The sequence below is a fragment of the Oncorhynchus clarkii genome, chromosome 24 (assembly GCF_045791955.1).
Source record: "Oncorhynchus clarkii lewisi isolate Uvic-CL-2024 chromosome 24, UVic_Ocla_1.0, whole genome shotgun sequence".
Taxonomy (NCBI): domain Eukaryota; kingdom Metazoa; phylum Chordata; class Actinopteri; order Salmoniformes; family Salmonidae; genus Oncorhynchus; species Oncorhynchus clarkii.
The window spans coordinates 34931791-34953996 of NC_092170.1; the positions used below are offsets into that span (position 1 = coordinate 34931791).

The 22206-nt window shown below is 48.1% G+C and overlaps 1 protein-coding gene across 2 annotated transcripts in view; it reads left to right on the forward strand.

The window, feature by feature from the left end:
* The window catches only part of LOC139382388 (phosphatidylinositol 3,4,5-trisphosphate 5-phosphatase 2A-like), a 70115-nt gene that overhangs the window by 22194 nt on the left and 25715 nt on the right, over positions 1-22206 (forward strand). Inside the window, exons 4-15 of one of the 2 annotated variants that reach the window (XM_071126396.1) lie at positions 2420-2510; positions 6588-6734; positions 6869-6959; positions 7465-7554; positions 8286-8381; positions 12458-12608; positions 14929-15035; positions 17956-18058; positions 18839-19035; positions 21254-21371; positions 21461-21557; positions 21727-21865. In XM_071126396.1, coding sequence (XP_070982497.1) covers positions 2420-2510; positions 6588-6734; positions 6869-6959; positions 7465-7554; positions 8286-8381; positions 12458-12608; positions 14929-15035; positions 17956-18058; positions 18839-19035; positions 21254-21371; positions 21461-21557; positions 21727-21865 — 1427 coding nt within the window. The remainder of the gene's footprint in view (positions 1-2419; positions 2511-6587; positions 6735-6868; positions 6960-7464; positions 7555-8285; positions 8382-12457; positions 12609-14928; positions 15036-17955; positions 18059-18838; positions 19036-21253; positions 21372-21460; positions 21558-21726; positions 21866-22206) is intronic. The other variant, XM_071126397.1, reaches the window with a different exon arrangement.

Genomic DNA, 22206 nt, shown 5'->3' on the forward strand with positions numbered 1-22206 from the left:
CTTTTGATAGCGTAGAAAGCCCTTCTTGCCTCGTTTCTCAGCTTGTTTACAGCTTTGTGGAAGTTACCCGTGGTGCTGATGTTTAGGCTGAGGTATGTATATATCTTTCTTGCTCAAGGGCAATGGTGTCTAGATAGAATTTGTATTTATGGTCCTGGTAACTGGACCTTTTTTGTAACACCATTATTTTTCTCTTACTGGGATTTACTGTCAGGCCCCAGGTCTGTCAGGGCCCAGGTCTGTCAGGGCCCAGGTCTGGCAGAATCTGTGCAGAAGATCTAGGTGCTGCTGTAGGCCCTCCTTGGTTGGGGACAGAAGCACCAGATCATCAGAAAACAGTAGACATTTGACTTCAGATTCTAGCAGGGTGAGGCCGGGTTCTGCCGACTGTTCTAGTGCCCTCGCCAATTCATATATTTGTGTTGAAGAGGGTGGGGCTTAAGCTGCATCCCTGTCTCATCCCCCGGCCCCGTGGAAAGAAAGTTTTTGCCAATTTTAACACTTGTTGTTTGTGTACATGTTGTATGTTTTTCCGCCAACACCACTTTCCATCAATTTGTATTTATTTATTTAAACATATTTATATTTAACCAGGAAGGCCAGTTGAGAACAAGTTCTCATGTTCAACTGCGACCTATCCAGGATAAAGCAAAGCAGTGCGACAAAAACAACAACACGGAGTTATACATGGGATAAATAAACGTACAGTCAATAACACAATAGAAAAATATATGTACAGTGTGTGCAAATGTAGTAAGATTAGGGAGGTAAGGCAATAAATAGGCCAATAGTGGCAAATCAATTTAGACATTTACACTGGAGTGATAGATGTGCAGATGATGATGTGCAGGTAGAAATACTGGTGTGCAAAAGAGCAGAAAGACAAAAACAAATATGGGGATGAGGTAGGTAGTTGGTTGGATGGGCTATTTACAGATGGGCTATGTACAGCTGCAGCGATCGATAAGCTGCTCTGACAGCTGACACTTAAAGTTAGTGAGGGAGATATGAGTCTCCAACTTCAGTGATTTTTGCAATTCGTTCCAGTCATTGGCAGCAGAGAACTGGAAGGAAAAGCGGCCAAAGGAGGTGTTGGCTTTGGGGGTGACCACTATAGCAGACCCTCATGCCAAATTTAGTCAAAAGCTTTATGGAAATCAACAAAGCGTGAAAAGACTTTGCTTTTGTTTTGATTTATTTGTCAATTACGGTGTTTTGGTTTGTTTGTTTGTCAATTAGGCTGTGCAGGGTAAATACGTGGTCTGTCGTACGGTAATTTGTTGTTTTCACTGAGGAAATGTACGAGTCTACTGTTAATGATAATGCAGGGGATTTCCCCAAGGTTGCTGTTTTCACATTTCCCCCGGTACTTTTTGGGGTCAAATTTGTCTCCACTTTTGTGGATTGGGGTGATCAGTCCTTGGTTCCAAATATTGGGGAAGATGCCAGAGCTAAGGATGATTTAAGTAAAGAGTTTAAGTAAAGCCAATTGGAATGTGTTGTCTGTATATTTGATCATTTCATTTAGGATACCATCAACACCACATTTCTTTTTGGGTTTGAGGGTTTGTATTTTGTCCTGTAGTTCATTAAATGTAATTGGAGAATCCAGTGGGTTCTGGTAGTCTTTAATAGTTGATTTTAAGATGTGTAATTGATCATGTATAAGTTTTTGCAGTTTGTCCTTTGTTATAGAGCCAAAAAGATTGGAGAAGTGGTTTATCCACACATCTCTGTTTTGGATAGATAACTCTTTGAGTGCTTTTCAATTTTCCCAGAAGTGGTTAGATTCTATCTATTCTTCAGTTACATTGAGCTGATTTCTGACGCGCTGTTCCTTTTTCCGTAGTGTATTTCTGTATTGTTTTAGTGATTCACCATAGTGAAGGTGTAACCTCAGGTTTTCTGGGTCTCTATGTTTTTGGTTGGACAGATTTCTCAATTTCTTTCTTTGGTTTTTGCATTCTTCATCAACCCATTTGTCATTGTTGTTCATTTTCTTTGGTTTTCTTTTTGAAATTTTAGATTTGATAGGGAAGCTGAGAGGTTAAATATACTGTTTAGGTTTTCTACAGCCAAGTCTACACCTTCACTATTACGGTTGAACATTTTGTCCAGGAAGTTGTCTAGAAGGGATTGCATTTGTTGTTACCTCATTGTTTTTTTGGTAGGTTTTCCAAACTACATTCCTTCCATCTATAGCATTTCTTAATATTACTCAGTTCCTTTGGCTTTGATGCCTCATGATTGAGTATTGCTCTGTTCAGGTAGATTGATTTTGCTGTGGTCTGATAGGGATGTCAGTGGGCTGACTGAACGCTCTGAAAGACTAGTATCTCTTTGTCTGTCTCTCGCTCCATCTCTTTCTGTCTCTTTCTCTGATTGGTCAAGTGTTAACTCTCTCTATGTGATTGGTCAGATGGGGAAGATGAGAAGCCGCCCCTTCCTCCTCGTTCCGCCTCCACCTCCACAACACCTACAGGCTCCGCCCCGGAGACACCAATCGACAGGTACGGCACACAGAACAAGCACACCACACAATTTTACGGGACCTGGTAAAACTCCTGGCCCTAGTAAAAGGTGGGTCTTAAATGTGATCAACTGCCTACCAACTGATGCTGGTTGTAGAGATTCAGTAAGTCTGTTCAGGGCCTAGAACAACCCTCAAGAACCCTTCCCCTCTCTTCCCTCTTCATTTTCTATCTTCTCTTACCCTCCTGCCCTTCACCCCCCCCCCCCCCCCCCCCTCCTCATCTCCTCAGATAGGAAGACAACATCCTGTTTAAAACCACACAGCTCAGAGAGGATGCTGTGTGTGTTCTCTCTCTGTGTGTGTGTGTGTGTGTGTGTGTGTGTGTGTGTGTGTGTGTGTGTGTGTGTGTGTGTGTGAGTGAGACTCCACAGAAACCGTGTGTGTGTAGTTTGTCTTACTTAGACAGTGAGTCAGCAGCCGTCTGATCCTGAGGAAATCTGTGACTTTGGAAAGTTGTTGTCCTGTCTTCAGTGTTCTATACTCACCACAAGGCCAGTCCCCCTGCCCCCACATGGTCTCCAGTGTTCAATACTCACCACAAGGCCAGTCCCCCTCTGCCCCCCATGGTCTCCAGTGTTCTATACTCACCACAAGGCCAGTCCCCCTCTGCCCCCCCATGGTCTTCAGTGTTCTATACTCACCACAAGGCCAGTCCCCCCTGCCTCCCCATGGTCTCCAGTGTTTTATACTCACCACAAGGCCAGTCCCCCTCTGCCTCCCCATGGTCTCCAGTGTTCTATACTCACCACAAGGCCAGTCCCCCTCTGCCTCCCCATGGTCTCCAGTGTTCTATACTCACCACAAGGCCAGTCCCCCTCTGCCCCCCATGGTCTTCAGTGTTCTATACTCACCACAAGGCCATTCCCCCTCTGCCTCCCCATGGTCTCCAGTGTTCTATACTCACCACAAGGCCAGTCCCCACTCTGCCTCCCCATGGTCTCCAGTGTTCTATACTCACCACAAGGCCAGTCCCCCTCTGCCTCCCCATGGTCTCCAGTGTTCTATACTCACCACAAGGCCAGTCCCCCTCTGCCCCCCCCCCATGGTCTTCAGTGTTCTATACTCACCACAAGGCCAGTCCCCATCTGCCCCCCCATGGTCTCCAGTGTTCTATACTCACCACAAGGCCAGTCCCCCTCTGCCCCCCATGGTCTCCAGTGTTCTATACTCACCACAAGGCCAGTCCCCCTCTGCCTCCCCATGGTCTCCAGTGTTCTATACTCACCACAAGGCCAGTCCCCCTCTGCCCCCCCATGGTCTCCAGTGTTCTATACTCACCACAAGGCCAGTCCCCCTCTGCCTCCCCATGGTCTCCAGTGTTCTATACTCACCACAAGGCCAGTCCCCCTCTGCCTCCCCATGGTCTCCAGTGTTCTATACTCACCACAAGGCCAGTCCCCCTCTGCCCCCCCATGGTCTTCAGTGTTCTATACTCACCACAAGGCCATTCCCCCTCTGCCTCCCCATGGTCTCCAGTGTTCTATACTCACCACAAGGCCAGTCCCCCTCTGCCCCCCCATGGTCTTCAGTGTTCTATACTCACCACAAGGCCATTCCCCCTCTGCCTCCCCATGGTCTCCAGTGTTCTATACTCACCACAAGGCCAGTCCCCCTCTGCCCCCCATGGTCTTCAGTGTTCTATACTCACCACAAGGCCATTCCCCCTCTGCCTCCCCATGGTCTCCAGTGTTCTATACTCACCACAAGGCCAGTCCCCCTCTGCCTCCCCATGGTCTCCAGTGTTCTATACTCACCACAAGGCCAGTCCCCCTCTGCCTCCCCATGGTCTCCAGTGTTCTATACTCACCACAAGGCCAGTCCCCCTCTGCCCCCCCATGGTCTCCAGTGTTCTATACTCACCACAAGGCCAGTCCCCCTCTGCCTCCCCATGGTCTCCAGTGTTCTATACTCACCACAAGGCCAGTCCCCCTCTGCCCCCCCATGGCCTCCAGTGTTCTATACTCACCACAAGGCCAGTCCCCCTCTGCCTCCCCATGGTCTCCAGTGTTCTATACTCACCACAAGGCCAGTCCCCCTATGCCCACCCATGGTCTTCAGTGTTCTATACTCACCACAAGGCCAGTCCCCATCTGCCCCCCCATGGTCTCCAGTGTTCTATACTCACCACAAGGCCAGTCCCCCTCTGCCTCCCCATGGTCTCCAGTGTTCTATACTCACCACAAGGCCAGTCCCCCTCTGCCTCCCCATGGTCTCCAGTGTTCTATACTCACCACAAGGCCAGTCCCCCTCTGCCCCCCCATGGTCTCCAGTGTTCTATACTCACCACAAGGCCAGTCCCCCTCTGCCTCCCCATGGTCTCCAGTGTTCTATACTCACCACAAGGCCATTCCCCCTCTGCCCCCCATGGTCTCCAGTGTTCTATACTCACCACAAGGCCAGTCCCCCACTGTCCCCCCATGGTCTTCAGTGTTCTATACTCACTACAAGGCCAGTCCCCCTGCCCCCCCATGGTCTTCAGTGTTCTATACTCACCACAAGGCCAGTCCCCCTCTGCCTCCCCATGGTCTCCAGTGTTCTATACTCACCACAAGGCCAGTCCCCCTCTGCCTCCCCATGGTCTCCAGTGTTCTATACTCACAACAAGGCCAGTCCCCCTCTGCCCCCCCATGGTCTTCAGTGTTCTATACTCACCACAAGGCCAGTCCCCCTCTGCCTCCCCATGGTCTCCAGTGTTCTATACTCACCACAAGGCCAGTCCCCCTCTGCCTCCCCATGGTCTCCAGTGTTCTATACTCACCACAAGGCCAGTCCCCCTCTGCCCCCCATGGTCTTCAGTGTTCTATACTCACCACAAGGCCAGCCCCCATCTGCCCCCCCATGGTCTCCAGTGTTCTATACTCACCACAAGGCCAGTCCCCCTCTGCCCCCCCATGGTCTCCAGTGTTCTATACTCACCACAAGGCCAGTCCCCCTCTGCCCCCCCATGGTCTCCAGTGTTCTATACTCACCACAAGGCCAGTCCCCCTCTGCCTCCCCATGGTCTCCAGTGTTCTATACTCACCACAAGGCCAGTCCCCCTCTGCCTCCCCATGGTCTCCAGTGTTCTATACTCACCACAAGGCCAGTCCCCCTCTGCCCCCCCATGGTCTTCAGTGTTCTATACTCACCACAAGGCAATTCCCCCTCTGCCTCCCCATGGTCTCCAGTGTTCTATACTCACCACAAGGCCAGTCCCCCCTGCCTCCCCATGGTCTCCAGTGTTCTATACTCACCACAAGGCCAGTCCCCCTCTGCCTCCCCATGGTCTCCAGTGTTCTATACTCACCACAAGGCCAGTCCCCCTATGCCCACCCATGGTCTTCAGTGTTCTATACTCACCACAAGGCCAGTCCCCATCTGCCCCCCCATGGTCTCCATTGTTCTATACTCACCACAAGGCCAGTCCCCCTCTGCCTCCCCATGGTCTTCAGTGTTCTATACTCACCACAAGGCCAGTCCCCCTCTGCCCCCCTATGGTCTCCAGTGTTCTATACTCACCACAAGGCCAGTCCCCATCTGCCCCCCCATGGTCTCCAGTGTTCTATACTCACCACAAGGCCAGTCCCCCTCTGCCTCCCCATGGTCTCCAGTGTTCTATACTCACCACAAGGCCAGTCCCCCTCTGCCCCCCCATGGTCTTCAGTGTTCTATACTCACCACAAGGCCAGTCCCCCTCTGCCCCCCCATGGTCTCCAGTGTTCTATACTCACCACAAGGCCAGTCCCCCTCTGCCTCCCCATGGTCTCCAGTGTTCTATGCTCACCACAAGGCCAGTCCCCCTCTGCCCCCCCATGGTCTTCAGTGTTCTATACTCACCACAAGGCCAGTCCCCCTCTGCCTCCCATGGTCTCCAGTGTTCTATACTCACCACAAGGCCAGTCCCCCTCTGCCTCCCCATGGTATCCAGTGTTCTATACTCACCACAAGGCCAGTCCCCCTCTGCCTCCCCATGGTCTCCAGTGTTCTATACTCACCACAAGGCCAGTCCCCCTCTGCCTCCCCATGGTCTCTGTTCTTCTGACACGGATTGTGATGTTGTTCCGTCCTACTTTAGCGCCCCTGCTGCTAACGGCCTGAGCACCATTTCCCATGAGTATCTGAAGGGAAGCTACGCTCTGGACCTGCAGGCTGTCAAACAGGGAGCCAGCTCTCTGCCCCACCTCAACAAGACACTGGTGTCCTCCTGCAAACGCCTCAATGGGTGAGACACACACACATACACACAATGTTCTCTCTCACACACACACACACACACACACACACACACACACACACACACACACACACACACACACACACAAACACACTCAAAAACCTATCTGTGGGTGTGTGTAGGGAGGTGGATAAGGTTCTGTCTGGGCTGGAGATCCTGTCCAAGGTGTTTGACCAACAGAGTGCCTTCATGGTGTCCAAGATGATACAGCAGGTATTATACTTTTTCTACCTTTTTGTGTGTGTGTGTGTGTGTGCGCGTGTGTGTGTGTGCGCGCGCGTGTGTGTGTGTGTGTGTGTGCGCGTGTGTGTGTGTGTGCGCGCGTACACGCAGGAGACAGATGGTGAGGTGAAATGTATGACTCTGGGAAGCACAGGAAGCTTAGACATGCCGCACCTTGGTTTCCTCTTTAACGCACAGACACACACACACACACACACACGCACACACACACACACGCACACACACAGTTCTCCTGAGTGCACTGAGGGTCATGAGGAAAGAGCTCTTTGTCTCCCAGGGAAAAACAACAAGAGTTCCTGGAGACAGCTGTGCTTGAGAGAGTCACGCTGTAATCACACACACACACACACACTGTGGCTAATGTAGTCTTAAAGGGCCAGACCCACTTTGCCATGGTGTGACAACACACCATGGGGTCACGCCTGCATAGCATCTAGTGTGTGTGTGTATTACAACGGTCTGTTTCCCTCTGTAGTCGGTGAATCAGGGTGGCGATCAGGAGTTGGAGAATCTGGTCACTAAACTGGCTATCCTCAAAGATCTACTGTCTTCTATAGAGAAGAAGGTAAGCCTACGAGCATAGAAATATTATCTAGTAGTCATTCTATGTCCCCCCCTGGAGGGGGAGGAATGGAGTGAGAGGAAGGGATTGAGTGAGGGGGAGGGAGGGATGGGGAGGGAGGGAGGGAGGGATGGGGAGGGAGGGTTGAGGGAGGGTTGAGGGAGGGATGGAGTGAGAGGGGGAGGGAGGAATGGAGTGAGAAGGGGAGGGAGGTTTGAGGGGGGATGAAGTGAGAGGGGGAGGGATTGAGTGAGTGAGAAGGGGAGGGATGGAGGGATTGAGTGAGTGAGAGGGGGAGGGATTGAGTGAGTGCGTGAGTGGGGGGGAGGGATGGATTGAGAGGGAGAGTGATGGAGTGAGAAGGGGAGGGATGGAGTGAGAGGGGGAGGGAAGGGGAGGGAGGGAGTGAGAAGGGAGATGGAGTGAGAGGGGGATGGAGGGATTGAGTAAGAGGGGGGAGGGATTGAGTGAGGGGGAGGATGGAGTGAGAGGGGGAGGGAGAGATGGATTGAGTGAGGGGGAGGATAGAGGGGGGAGGGATGGAGTGAGAAGATGGGAGGACTGGAGAGAGGGAAGAAGTAGACCAGGAAGTCACTAAACCAGTATACATACCCTACACTGTGGTTGTTCAGGTTTCATAACTCTTTCTCTCTCTCTCCTCTCTCTCCCTCTCTCCTCTCTCTCCTCTCTCTCCCTTTCTCCTCTCTCTCCCTCTCTCCTCTCTCTCCCTCTAGGCTCTGAAGGCTGTGCAGGATTTGAGTGTGTCCACTCTCTCCTCTCTTCCTCCTCTCACACGCCACAGCAAAACCATCCCTGTACAGGCCTTTGAGGTACATGCAAACACACACTTGGCGATATATCAGTGGGTGTTGCTCGGAATTCCTAGATTCTCCAGGAAGTTTTTTGAACAGACTGGAATGTGCCACACCTGTCCCCAGGTGTAGTTCTGTCTGCTCTGTGGTCCTACCTCTGTTAGGATTTAGATGACTGATGTGACCAGAGTGTAGAGACCAAAGCCCTCAACGCTGTGCTCAGTGGAGCTGACAACTACTGAGTGGGTGTGATGATCACTATCAGTAACCAGGAAGTGGACGCCTCAGCTAGCTAGCGCTCTGGAGATGTAAATACCACGCCTGCCTGGGGTCATGGTCCATTTCAATTCACTCTGTCAGGCATTTGAATTCCATTTCAGGAATTTAAAATGGAAACCTTCCTGAATGAACTGACCTTAAATGGAAGTACTTTACCTCTATGTAAACATACACTCCAGCTGAGTTGATTTAATGGGCTGGCTGAACAGGATCCAAGTTCAGTATGTTACCATGTTGAATCACTCTACGATTAACATCACCTGGTCTGTTACGTGTTTCAGAAGTTAGTAACAGCTGGATTTGAGAAGCTGAATGTCCATTGGTCATAGCTCATATGGAGCTGAATATTGATTGACTCATTGATTGGTTTTCCACTCTGAGAGACATTGGTCGTGTTGGAGAGCATCAAAATGGTGACTGACTGACTGATCTACAAACAATAACGACTAGTTCTTTATGATGCAATGTCATTTGTAGATCAGTCAGTCGGCAGTCGCCTGCACTGTCGGTTGTGACGTCAAACAAGCCAAATATAATACATTCTTGAACCTTTTATTTAACTAGGCAAGTCAGTTAAAAACAAATTCTTATTTACTATGACAGCCTCTCACAAACGAGGACAGGGGCTGGGATTAAAAATGTTAAATAAAATAACAATATAGGACAAAACACACATCACGACAAGATAGACACAACAACACTACTTAAAGAGACCCACTGTAAAACAACAGCATGGCAGCAACACATGAAAACACAGCATTGGTAGCAACACAGCATGGTAGCAACACAGCATGGTAGCAACACAGCATGGTAGCAACACATGAAAACACAGCATTGGTAGCAACACAGCATGGTAGCAACACAGCATGGTAGCAACACAGCATGGTAGCAACACATGAAAACACAGCATGGTAGCATCACAGCATGGTAGCATCACAGCATGGTAGCATCACAACATGGTAGCAACACAGCATGGTAGCAACACAGCATGGTAGCAACACAGCATGGTAGCAACACAGCATGGCAGCAACACATGAAAACACAGCATGGCAGCAACACAAAATGGTAGCAACACATGAAAACACAGCATGGTAGCAACACAACATGGTAGCAACACATGAAAACACAGCATGGTAGCAACACAGCATGGCAGCAACACATGAAAACACAACATGGTAGCAACACAGCATGGTAGCAACACAGCATGGTTGCAACACAGCATGGTAGCAACACAACATGGTAGCAACACAACATGGTAGCAACACAGCATGGTAGCAACACAACATGGTAGCAACACAACATGGTAGCAACACAGCATGGTAGCAACACAACATGGTAGCAACACAACATGGTAGCAACACAACATGGTAGCAACACAGCATGGCAGCAACACATGAAAACACAGCATGGTAGCAACACAGCATGGTAGCAACACAACATGGTAGCAACACAGCATGGTAGCAACACAACATGGTAGCAACACAACATGGTAGCAACACAGCATGGCAGCAACACATGAAAACACAGCATGGTAGCAGCACATGGTAGCAACACATGAAAACACAGCATGGTAGCAACACAACATGGCAGCAACACAGCATGGCAGCAACACAGCATGGCAGCAACACAGCATGGCAGCAACACAGCATGGCAGCAACACAACATGGCACAAACATTTTTGGGCACAGACAACAGCACAAAGAGCAAGAAGGTAGAGACAACATTCCACGAAGCAGCCATAACTGTCAGTAAGAGTGTCCATGACTGAGTCTTTGAATGAAGAGATGGAGATAAAACTGTCCAGTTTGAGTGTTTGTTGCAGCTCGTTCCAGTCGCTAGCTGCAGCGAACTGAAAAGAGGAGCGACCCAGGGATGTGTGTGCTTTGGGGACCTTTAACAGAATGTGACTGGCAGAACGGGTGTTGTATGTAGAGGATGAGGGCTGCAGTAGATATCTCAGATAGGGGGGAGTGAGGCCTAAGAGGGTTTTATAAATAAGCATCAGCCAGTGGGTCTTGCGACGGGTATACAGAGATGACCAGTTTACAGAGGAGTATAGAGTGCAGTGATGTGTCCTATAAGGAGCATTGGTGGCAAATCTGATGGCCGAATGGTAAAGAACATCTAGCCTCTCCAGAGCACCTTTACCTGCCGATGTATAAATTACGTCTCCGTAATCTAACATGGTTAGGATGGTCATCTGAATCAGGGTTAGTTTGGCAGCTGGGGTGAAAGAGGAGCGATTACGATAGAGGAAACGAAGTCTAGATTTAACTTTAGCCTGCAGCTTTGATATGTGCTGAGAGAAGGACAGTGTACCATCTACTTGTATGAGGTGAAAACCTCAAGCTCTAAACCCTCAGAGGTAGTAATCACAGCTGTAGGGAGAGGGGCATTCTTCTTACCAAATCACATGACCTTTTGTTTTGGAGGTGTTCAGAACGAGGTTAAAGGCAGAGAAAGCTTTGCTGTAGAGTGTTTAACACTGTATCATCGCCATATAAATGGATGAGAGAGCTTCCTACTGCTTGAGCTATGTTGTTGATCACGGCCCAATAGACATGTCTGTCTGACGACACTATACTGGGGAGGCAGCAGACACAGATTACCAGTCAGTCACCTACACTCCCCTGTGTGGTTTATACAGCGGTTGAGGGGAAACGTCAGAAGATTTCACACTCACCATAGACTTCAGTGTGTGTGTGTAGGGGTCTGGTGTGTGTGTGTAGAGGTCTGGTGTGTGTGTGTAGGGGTCTGGTGTGTGTGTAGGGGTCTGGTGTGTGTGTGTGTGTGTGTTGGGGTCTGGTGTGTGTGTAGGGGTCTGGTGTGTGTGTGTGTGTGTGTGTGTGTTGGGGTCTGGTGTGTGTGTGTAGGGGTCTGGTGTGTGTGTAGGGGTCTGGTGTGTGTGTGTGTGTGTGTGTTGGGGTCTGGTGTGTGTGTGTTGGGGTCTGGTGTGTGTATGTTGGGGTCTGGTGTGTGTGTGTGTGTGTGTGTGTGTGTGTGTTGGGGTCTGGTGTGTGTGTGTGTTGGGGTCTGGTGTGTGTGTGTGTGTGTGTAGGGGTCTGGTGTGTGTGTGTGTGTGTGTTGGGGTCTGGTGTGTGTGTGTTGGGGTCTGGTGTGTGTGTGTTGGGGTCTGGTGTGTGTGTGTGTGTGTGTGTGTAGGGGTCTGGTGTGTGTTGGTGTGTGTGTGTGTGTGTTCACCTCCTTTTTAGCCACTTCCTGTTTGCTGGGGAAGAAGTGTGTTGTTGAGATGAGTAAGATGCAGGGGGGAAGGGGGGCTGGGGTGTTTCCAGAGAGAGATATACTGTAGCTGCACTGAGCTCTGTGACGTTGTTGCCTTTTATTGACATTATTATTGTTATTTATACTAAAAGATGTAGGATATATTTCACTGAGAACCCAGATGAGATTGTTGACGTGGAATGCTATTGCCGACATGCAGGATAGTTTAGTGAACTTGCGGAACTGACTGTGTGTCAACCCGCTGACTCCCCCTGGTGGTGACGCCTTGCATCTCTTAGGCTGAAGTTTATTATGTGGGTAATGAATTCAGATATTTGTTTCGTCTGTCTCTGTGTCCGTCCGTGTGTGTATCTGTCTGTTTTGTAACCCCTCTGTCTGTCTGTCCCCTCCAGGTGAAGCTGGATGTGTTTTGTAACCTCTCTGTCTGTCCCCTCCAGGTGAAGCTGGATGTGTTTTGTAACCTCTCTGTCTGTCCCCTCCAGGTGAAGCTGGATGTGTTTTGTAACCTCTCTGTCTGTCCCCTCCAGGTGAAGCTGGATGTGTTTTGTAACCTCTCTGTCTGTCCCCTCCAGGTGAAGCTGGATGTGTACCTGGCAGACCTGACTAAAATAGGGAAGAGTCAGAAGCACAGTCTGTCTGTGGACGTGGAGGGAGGGATGCTTGTGGTGATGAAGAAGATGAAGGACAACCAGGAGGACTGGAACACCTTCACACACCACAAGAGTGAGGACACATATATGTGTATATATATATGTGTGTGTGTGTGTGTGTATGTGTCTCCTGGTAGCGCCTCCATGCTCTGGACACTACGCTGACAGTCTGTGGTCCCCACCTGCAGAACCACTCCTTTATTGGGGGTGTCTTGCTAATTGCCTATAATTTCCACCTGTTGTCTATTCCATTTGCACAACAGCATGTGAAATGTATTGTCAATCAGTGTTGCTTCCTCAGTGGACAGTTTGATTTCACAGAAGTGTGATTGACTTGGAGTTACATTGTGTTGATTAAGTGTTCCCATTAATATTTTTGAGCAGTGTATATATATATAATATATATACATACACACACACACACATATATATATATATATATACACACAGTGCCTTGCGAAAGTATTCGGCCCCCTTGAACTTTGCGACCTTTTGCCACATTTCAGGCTTCAAACATAAAGATATAAAACTGTATTTTTTTTGTGAAGAATCAACAACAAGTGGGACACAATCATGAAGTGGAACGACATTTATTGGATATTTCAAACTTTTTTAACAAATCAAAAACTGAAAAATTGGGCGTGCAAAATTATTCAGCCCCTTTACTTTCAGTGCATCAAACTCTCTCCAGAAGTTCAGTGAGGATCTCTGAATGATCCAATGTTGACCTAAATGACTAATGATGATAAATACAATCCACTTGTGTGTAATCAAGTCTTCGTATAAATGCACCTGCACTGTGATAGTCTCAGAGGTCCGTCAAAAGTGCAGAGAGCATCATGAAGAACAAGGAACACACCAGGCAGGTCCGAGATACTGTTGTGAAGAAGTTTAAAGCCGGATTTGGATACAAAAAGATTTCCCAAGCTTTAAACATCCCAAGGAGCACTGTGCAAGCGATAATATTGAAATGGAAGGAGTATCAGACCACTGCAAATCTACCAAGACCTGGCCGTCCCTCTAAACTTTCAGCTCATACAAGGAGAAGACTGATCAGAGATGCAGCCAAGAGGCCCATGATCACTCTGGATGAACTGCAGAGATCTACAGCTGAGGTGGGAGACTCTGTCCATAGGACAACAATCAGTCGTATATTGCACAAATCTGGCCTTTATGGAAGAGTGGCAAGAAGAAAGCCATTTCTTAAAGATATCCATAAAAAGTGTTGTTTAAAGTTTGCCACAAGCCACCTGGGAGACACACCAAACATGTGGAAGAAGGTGCTCTGGTCAGATGAAACCAAAATTGAACTTTTTGGCAACAATGCAAAACGTTATGTTTGGCGTAAAAGCAACACAGCTGAACACACCATCCCCACTGTCAAACATGGTGGTGGCAGCATCATGGTTTGGGCCTGCTTTTCTTCAGCAGGGACAGGGAAGATGGTTAAAATTGATGGGAAGATGGATGGAGCCAAATACAGGACCATTCTGGAAGAAAACCTGATGGAGTCTGCAAAAGACCTGAGACTGGGACGGAGATTTGTCTTCCAACAAGACAATGATCCAAAACATAAAGCAAAATCTACAATGGAATGGTTCAAAAATAAACATATCCAGGTGTTAGAATGGCCAAGTCAAAGTCCAGACCTGAATCCAATCGAGAATCTGTGGAAAGAACTGAAAACTGCTGTTCACAAATGCTCTCCATCCAACCTCACTGAGCTCGAGCTGTTTTTCAAGGAGGAATGGGAAAAAAATTCAGTCTCTCGATGTGCAAAACTGATAGAGACATACCCCAAGCGACTTACAGCTGTAATCGCAGCAAAAGGTGGCGCTACAAAGTATTAACTTAAGGGGGCTGAATAATTGTGCACGCCCAATTTTTCAGTTTTTGATTTGTTAAAAGTTTGAAATATCCAATAAATGTCGTTCCACTCCATGATTGTGTCCCACTTGTTGTTGATTCTTCACAAAAAAATACAGTTTTATATCTTTATGTTTGAAGCCTGAAATGTGGCAAAAGGTCGCAAAGTTCAAGGGGGCCAAATACTTTCGCAAGGCACTGTATATATACATACATACATACATACATACACACACACACACATATATATATATATATATATATACACACACACATACACACACACATATATATATATATATATATATATATATATATATATATACATATATATATATACATACACACACACACACACACACACACACATATACATACACACACATATATATACACATACGTGTGTGTGTGTGTGTGTGTGTGTGTGTGTGTGTGTGTATATACACACGACAAGGGTGCGGCCTTCACACACACACACTACTCTCTCTCACTCACTCGTTCTTTCTCTCCGTGTTTCTCTCCCTCAGTCCGTCAGCTGATCAAGTCTCAACGTGTTCAGAACAAGCTGGGCATCGTGTTTGAGAAGGACAAGGAGAAGAGCCAGAGGAAAGACTTCATCTTCGCCAGTGCTAAGGTACACACACACACACACACACACACACACACTCAAGGAAGCATATTTACATATTCTAGTAAATATTTGTTTACATATTCACATTGTGGTTTATCTCGCAGACACATTGTACGAAAGGCTGTGAAGAAACGCATTAAACAATATGGCAATTCCCCTGTAACGAAGTGATGCTGAGAGTCAGATTTGTCACTGTAAAAGATGTATGTCAAACTAAAACTAATGACTGCAAAGTTAAACAAATCGTACAACTCTATGCACAAGGACGACCTTTAACAGTTTCCACTGAAAAACCAAAGCTCCTTTACTTGATGAACAGTGTAGATGCAAAGTTTGTTAAAGTTGTGACGGTTGGTGCTGTTGGTGTCCTGACGGTTGGTGCTGTTGGTGTTCTGACGGTTGGTGCTGTTGGTGTTCTGACGGTTGGTGCTGTTGGTGTTCTGACGGTTGGTGCTGTTGGTGTTCTGACGGTTGGTGTTCTGACGGTTGGTGTTCTGACGGTTGGTGCTGTTGGTGTTCTGACGGTTGGTGCTGTTGGTGTCGTGACGGTTGGTGCCGTTGGTGTCGTGACGGTTGGTGCCGTTGGTGTCGTGACGGTTGGTGCTGTTGGTGTCCTGACGGTTGGTGCTGTTGGTGTCCTGACGGTTGGTGCTGTTGGTGTTCTGACGGTTGGTGCTGTTGGTGTCCTGACGGTTGGTGCTGTTGGTGTTCTGACGGTTGGTGCTGTTGGTGTCCTGGCGGTTGGTGCTGTTGGTGTTCTGACGGTTGGTGCTGTTGGTGTTCTGACGGTTGGTGCCGTTGGTGTCGTGGCGATTGGTGCCGTTGGTGTCGTGACGGTTGGTGCTGTTGGTGTCGTGACGGTTGGTGCTGTTGGCATGGCCGATTTAATTAGGACCGATTTCAAGTTTTCATACCAATCGGTAATCAGCATTTTTGGGACCGATTTGGCCGATTACATTGCACTCCACGAGGAGACTGCGTGGCAGACTGACTACCTGTTATGCAAGTGCAGCAAGGAGCCAAGGTAAAGTGCTAGCTAGCATTAAACGTATCTTATAAAAAACAATCTATCTTAACATAATCACTAGTTAACTACACATGGTTGATGATATTACTAGTTTATCTAGCTTGTCCTGCGTTGCATATAATCGATGCCGTACCTGTTAATTTATCATTGAATCACAGCCTACTTCACCAAACGGGTGATTTAACAAGCGCATTCGCGAAAAAAGCAGTCTGTGTACCTAACCATAAACATCAACACCTTTCTTAAAATCAATACACAAGTATATATTTTTAAACCTGCGTATTTAGTTAATATTTCCTGCTAACATGAATATCTTTTAACTAGGGAAATTGTTTCACTTCTCTTGGGTTCTGTGCAACAGAGTCAGGGTATATGCAGCAGTTTGGGCCGCCTGGCTCGTTGCCAACTGTGTGAAGACCAACTTCGTCAAACGGGGGATGACTTAACAAAACCGCATTTGTGAAAAAAGCACAATCGTTGGATATCGGTACCTAACCATAAAAATCTATGCCTTTCTTAAAATCAATATACAGGGGTATATTTGTTTAAACCTGCATACTTAGCTAAAATAAATCCAGGTTAGCAGGCAATATTAAACTAGAGAAATTGTGTCACTTCTCTTGCGTTCATTGCACGCAGAGTCAGGGTATTTGTAACAGTTTGGGCAGCCTGGCTCGTTGCGAACTAATTTGCCAGAATTTTACATAATTATGACATAACATTGAAGGTTGTGCAATGTAACAGGAATATTTAGACTTAGATATAATACGGAACGGTTCCGTATTTCACTGAAAGAATAAATGTTTTATTTTTGAAATGATAGTTTCAGGATTTGAACATATTAATGACCTAAGGCTTGTATTTCTGTGTGTTATTATGTTATAATTAAGTATATGATTTGATAGAGCAGTCTGACTGAGAGGTGGTAGGCACCAGCAGGCTCGTAAGCATTCATTCAAACAGCACTTTCGTGCGTTTTCCAGCAGCTCTTCACTGTGCTTCAAGCATTGAGCTGTTTATGACTTCAAGCCGATCAACTCCCGAGATTAGGCTTGTGTAACCGATGTGAAATGGCTAGCTAGTTAGTGGGGTGCGCGCTAATAGCGTTTCAATCGGTGACGTCACTTGCTCTGAGACTTTGAAGTAGTTGTTCCCCTTGCTCAGCAAGGGCCGTGGCTTTTGTGGAGCGATGGGTAACGACACTTCGAGGGTGACTGTTGTCGATGTGTTCCTGGTTCGAGCCCAGGTAGGGGCGAGGAAAGGGACGGAAGCTATACTGTTACACTGGCAATACTAAAGTGCCTATAAGAACATCCAATAGTCAAAGGTATATGAAATACAAATGGTAGAGAGAGAAATAGTCCTATAATAACTACAACCTAAAACTTCTTACCTGGGAATATTGAAGACTCATGTTGAAAGGAACCACCAGCTTTCATATGTTCTCATGTTCTGAGCAAGGAACTTAAACGTTAGCTTTTCTTACATGGCACATATTGCACTTTTACTTTCTTCTCCAACACTTTGTTTTTGCATTATTTAAACCAAATTGAACATGTTTCATTATTTATTTGAGGCTAAATAGATTTTATTGATGTATTATATTAAGTTAAAGTAAAAGTGTTCATTCAGTATTGTTGTAATTGTCATTATTACAAATAAAAATAAAATGAAAACGGCCGAGTAATCTGCTTTTTTTTTGGGTCCTTCAATAATCGGTATCGGCTTTGAAAAATCATAATCGGTCGACCTCTAATCTGCACTGTTCTTCAAGTAAATGGGTTTTCAGCATCACTCAGTTACCGTGGAATTGCCCAATATCAAACCTAAGAATATACAGTCCACCACATCCTCCATTTTATATACACACTAACTGCACTCTGTGCCTGTTGTCAGAAGCGGGAGGCATTTTGTCAGCTGCTGCAGCTGATGAAGAACAAACATTCCAACCAGGACGAACCAGACATGATCTCCATCTTTATAGGGACCTGGAACATGGGTGAGCTCTCACACACACTCTCACACACACACACACACTCTCACACACACACACACACTCTCTCACAGTCTCACACTCTCTCACAGTCACACACTCTCTCACACTCACACTCTCTCACAGTCACACTCTCTCACAGTCTCACACTCTCTCACAGTCTCACACTCTCTCACAGTCACACACTCTCTCACACTCTCTCACACTCTCTCACAGTCACACTCTCACAGTCACACTCTCACACTCTCTCACACGCTCTCACAGTCACACTCTCTCTCACAGTCACACTCTCTCTCACAGTCACACTCTCTCACAGTCACACTCTCTCACAGTCACACACTCTCTCACAGTCACACTCTCTCTCACAGTCACACTCTCTCTCACAGTCACACACTCTCTCACAGTCACACACTCTCTCACACTCTCACACACTCTCACACATCTCTCACACACTCACACTCTCTCACACTCACAGATCTCTCTCACACATCTCCCACACACTCACACTCTCTCACACTCATACTCTCTCTCACACTCACACTCACACTCTCACACTCTCACACACTCACACTCACACTCTCACACTCTCACACTCTCACACTCACACTCTCACAACGTGCTACAAATAACCGTCAAATCTCCTAATGAGGAGAATATTCCATTAGTTCTAGAAGTCTTAACTTTAAACCATCACTTCAATTGTCGTGTGTGTGTGTGTGTGTGTGTGTGTGTGTGTGTGTGTGTGTGTGTGTGTGTGTGTGTGTGTGTGTGTGTGTGTGTGTGTAGGTTCTGTGCCCTCCCCCAAGGCGGTGGGTTCCTGGCTGTTGTGTCGTGGGCTGGGGAAGACGCTGGATGAGATGACCGTAACCATTCCTCATGACCTCTACGTGTTCGGAACGCAGGAGAACTCTGTGTGTGACCGTGAGTGGGTCGACTCACTCCGCACCGCACTCAAAGAACACACAGAGCTGGATTATAAACCGGTGAGAGAGAGGCGGAATGGGGCCCTGGTCAATAGTAGTCCACTACCTGGGGAATGAGGTGTTAGGGATGGTCCTTTTGGGGAATGAGGTTTTAGGGATGGTCCCTTTGGGAAAAAGGCGTTGTTAGGGATGGTCCCTTTGGGGAATAAGGCGTTGTTAGGGATGGTCCCTTTGGGGAATGGGGTGTTAGGGATGGTCCCTTTGGGGAATGAGGTTTTAGGGATGGTCCCTTTGGGGAATAAGGCGTTGTTAGGGATGGTCCCTTTGGGGAATAAGGCGTTGTTAGGGATGGTCCCTTTGGGGAATAAGGCGTTGTTAGGGATGGTCCCTTTGGGGAATAAGGCGTTGTTAGGGATGGTCCCTTTGGGGAATGGGGTGTTAGGGATGGTCCCTTTGGGGAATGGGGTGTTAGGGATGGTCCCTTTGGGGAATGGGGTGTTAGGGATGGTCCCTTTGGGGAATAAGGCGTTGTTAGGGATGGTCCCTTTGGGCAATGAGGTGTTAGGGATAGTCCCTTTGGGGAATAAGGCGTTGTTAGGGATGGTCCCTTTGGGGAATAAGGCGTTGTTAGGGATGGTCCCTTTGGGGAATGCGGTGTTAGGGATGGTCCCTTTGGGGAATGAGGTGTTGTTAGGGATGGTCCCTTTGGGGAATGAGGTGTTAGGGATGGTCCCTTTGGGGAATAAGGCGTTGTTAGGGATGGTCCCTTTGGGGAATAAGGCGTTGTTAGGGATGGTCCCTTTGGGGAATAAGGCGTTGTTAGGGATGGTCCCTTTGGGGAATAAGGCGTTGTTAGGGATGGTCCCTTTGGGGAATAAGGCGTTGTTAGGGATGGTCCCTTTGGGGAATAAGGCGTTGTTAGGGATGGTCCCTTTGGGGAATAAGGCGTTGTTAGGGATGGTCCCTTTGGGGAATAAGGCGTTGTTAGGGATGGTCCCTTTGGGGAATAAGGCGTTGTTAGGGATGGTCCCTTTGGGGAATAAGGCGTTGTTAGGGATGGTCCCTTTGGGGAATAAGGCGTTGTTAGGGATGGTCCCTTTGGGGAATAAGGCGTTGTTAGGGATGGTCCCTTTGGGAATAAGGCGTTGTTAGGGATGGTCCCTTTGGGGAATGAGGCGTTGTTAGGGATGGTCCCTTTGGGGAATGAGGCGTTGTTAGGGATGGTCCCTTTGGGGAATAAGGCATTGTTAGGGATGGTCCCTTTGGGGAATGGGGTGTTAGGGATGGTCCCTTTGGGGAATGGGGTGTTAGGGATGGTCCCTTTGGGGAATAAGGCGTTGTTAGGGATGGTCCCTTTGGGGAATAAGGCGTTGTTAGGGATGGTCCCTTTGGGGAATAAGGTGTTAGGGATGGTCCCTTTGGGGAATGGGGTGTTAGGGATGGTCCCTTTGGGGAATAAGGCGTTGTTAGGGATGGTCCCTTTGGGGAATAAGGCGTTGTTAGGGATGGTCCCGTTGGGGGATAAGGTGGCGGTAGGGATGGTCCCGTTGGGGGATAAGGTGGCAGTAGGGATGGTCCAGTTGGGGGATAAGGTGGCGGTAGGGATGGTCCCGTTGGGGGATAAGGTGGCAGTAGGGATGGTCCAGTTGGGGGATAAGGTGGCAGTAGGGATGGTCCCGTTGGGGGATAAGGTGGCGGTAGGGATGGTCCAGTTGGGGGATAAGGGGGCGGTAGGGATGGTCCAGTTGGGGGATAAGGTGGCAGTAGGGATGGTCCCGTTGGGGGATAAGGTGGCAGTAGGGATGGTCCCGTTGGGGGATAAGGTGGCGATAGGGATGGTCCCGTTGGGGGATAAGGTGGCAGTAGGGATGGTCCCGTTGGGGGATAAGGTGGCGGTAGGGATGGTCCCGTTGGGGGATAAGGTGGCGGTAGGGATGGTCCCGTTGGGGGATAAGGTGGCGGTAGGGATGGTCCCGTTGGGGGATAAAATGGCGGTAGGGATGGTCCCGTTGGGGGATAAGGTGGCGGTAGGGATGGTCCCGTTGGGGGATAAGGTGGCAGTAGGTATGGTCCCGTTGGGGGATAAGGTGGCAGTAGGGATGGTCCCGTTGGGGGATAAGGTGGCGGTAGGGATGGTCCCGTTGGGGGATAAGGTGGCGGTAGGGATGGTCCCGTTGGGGGATAAGGAGCTTGATCTGAGAAGCAGCATGGTAGAATGGTTGGGCTTACTCCTGAGGTTAACTTCCATGTTACTCTGTTCTGCTCTCCTGGGTTCTAGATCGCGGTCCAGACTCTGTGGAACATTAAGATAGCGGTGCTGGTGAAACCAGAACATGAAAACCGCATCAGTCATGTGGGAGTGTCCAGTGTTAAAACGGGCATTGCTAATACGCTGGGTAAGATCTCACTCTCACTCTCGCACTCTCTCACACTAACAAACAGTTCACTATATTCATGCTGTGTGTTTGTCGTTTCTTGTTGCTAGGTAACAAAGGGGCAGTGGGCGTGTCTTTCATGTTTAATGGAACTTCCTTCGGTTTTGTGAACTGTCACCTGACATCAGGCAACGAAAAGATCGGCAGGTACGCAGACACTCCTCTTCTGCATTCAAATGTAAAACTATACAGTATGACTCATTATTTGAAGTTTGACAGGACTCCATATTAGCAGCAAACTCACTGAGGTCATAGGTAGTGTACTAAACAGGGGATAGGGTGCTCTTCACCACTCTTCCTTCCCTGACCCCTGCAGGAGGAACCAGAACTACCTGGATATCCTGCGGCTGCTCTCTCTAGGAGATAAACAGCTGAGCTCCTTTGACATCTCTCTGCGCTTCACACACCTCTTCTGGCTGGGAGACCTCAACTACAGGCTGGACATGGACATACAGGTACCATAACACACACAGAAACCCATGGACACACACACACACAAGGAGACACATGCACAAACACACGCATGGATGCAGGCACACACACCCTCTCTCTCACTCTCTGTCTTGCTTTCTCTGTCTATCTCACTCTGTCTCGCTTTCTCTGTCTATCTCACTCTCTCGCTTTCTCTCTCTCTCTCACTTTCTCTCTCTTTTGCTTTCTCTGTCTCTCTCGCTTTCTCTGTCTTTCTCTGTCTCTCTCGCTTTCTCTTTCTTTCTCTGTCTCTCTCGCTTTCTCTGTCTTTCTCTGTATCTCTCGCTTTCTGTCTCTCTCGCTTTCTCTCTCTCTCTTGCTTTCT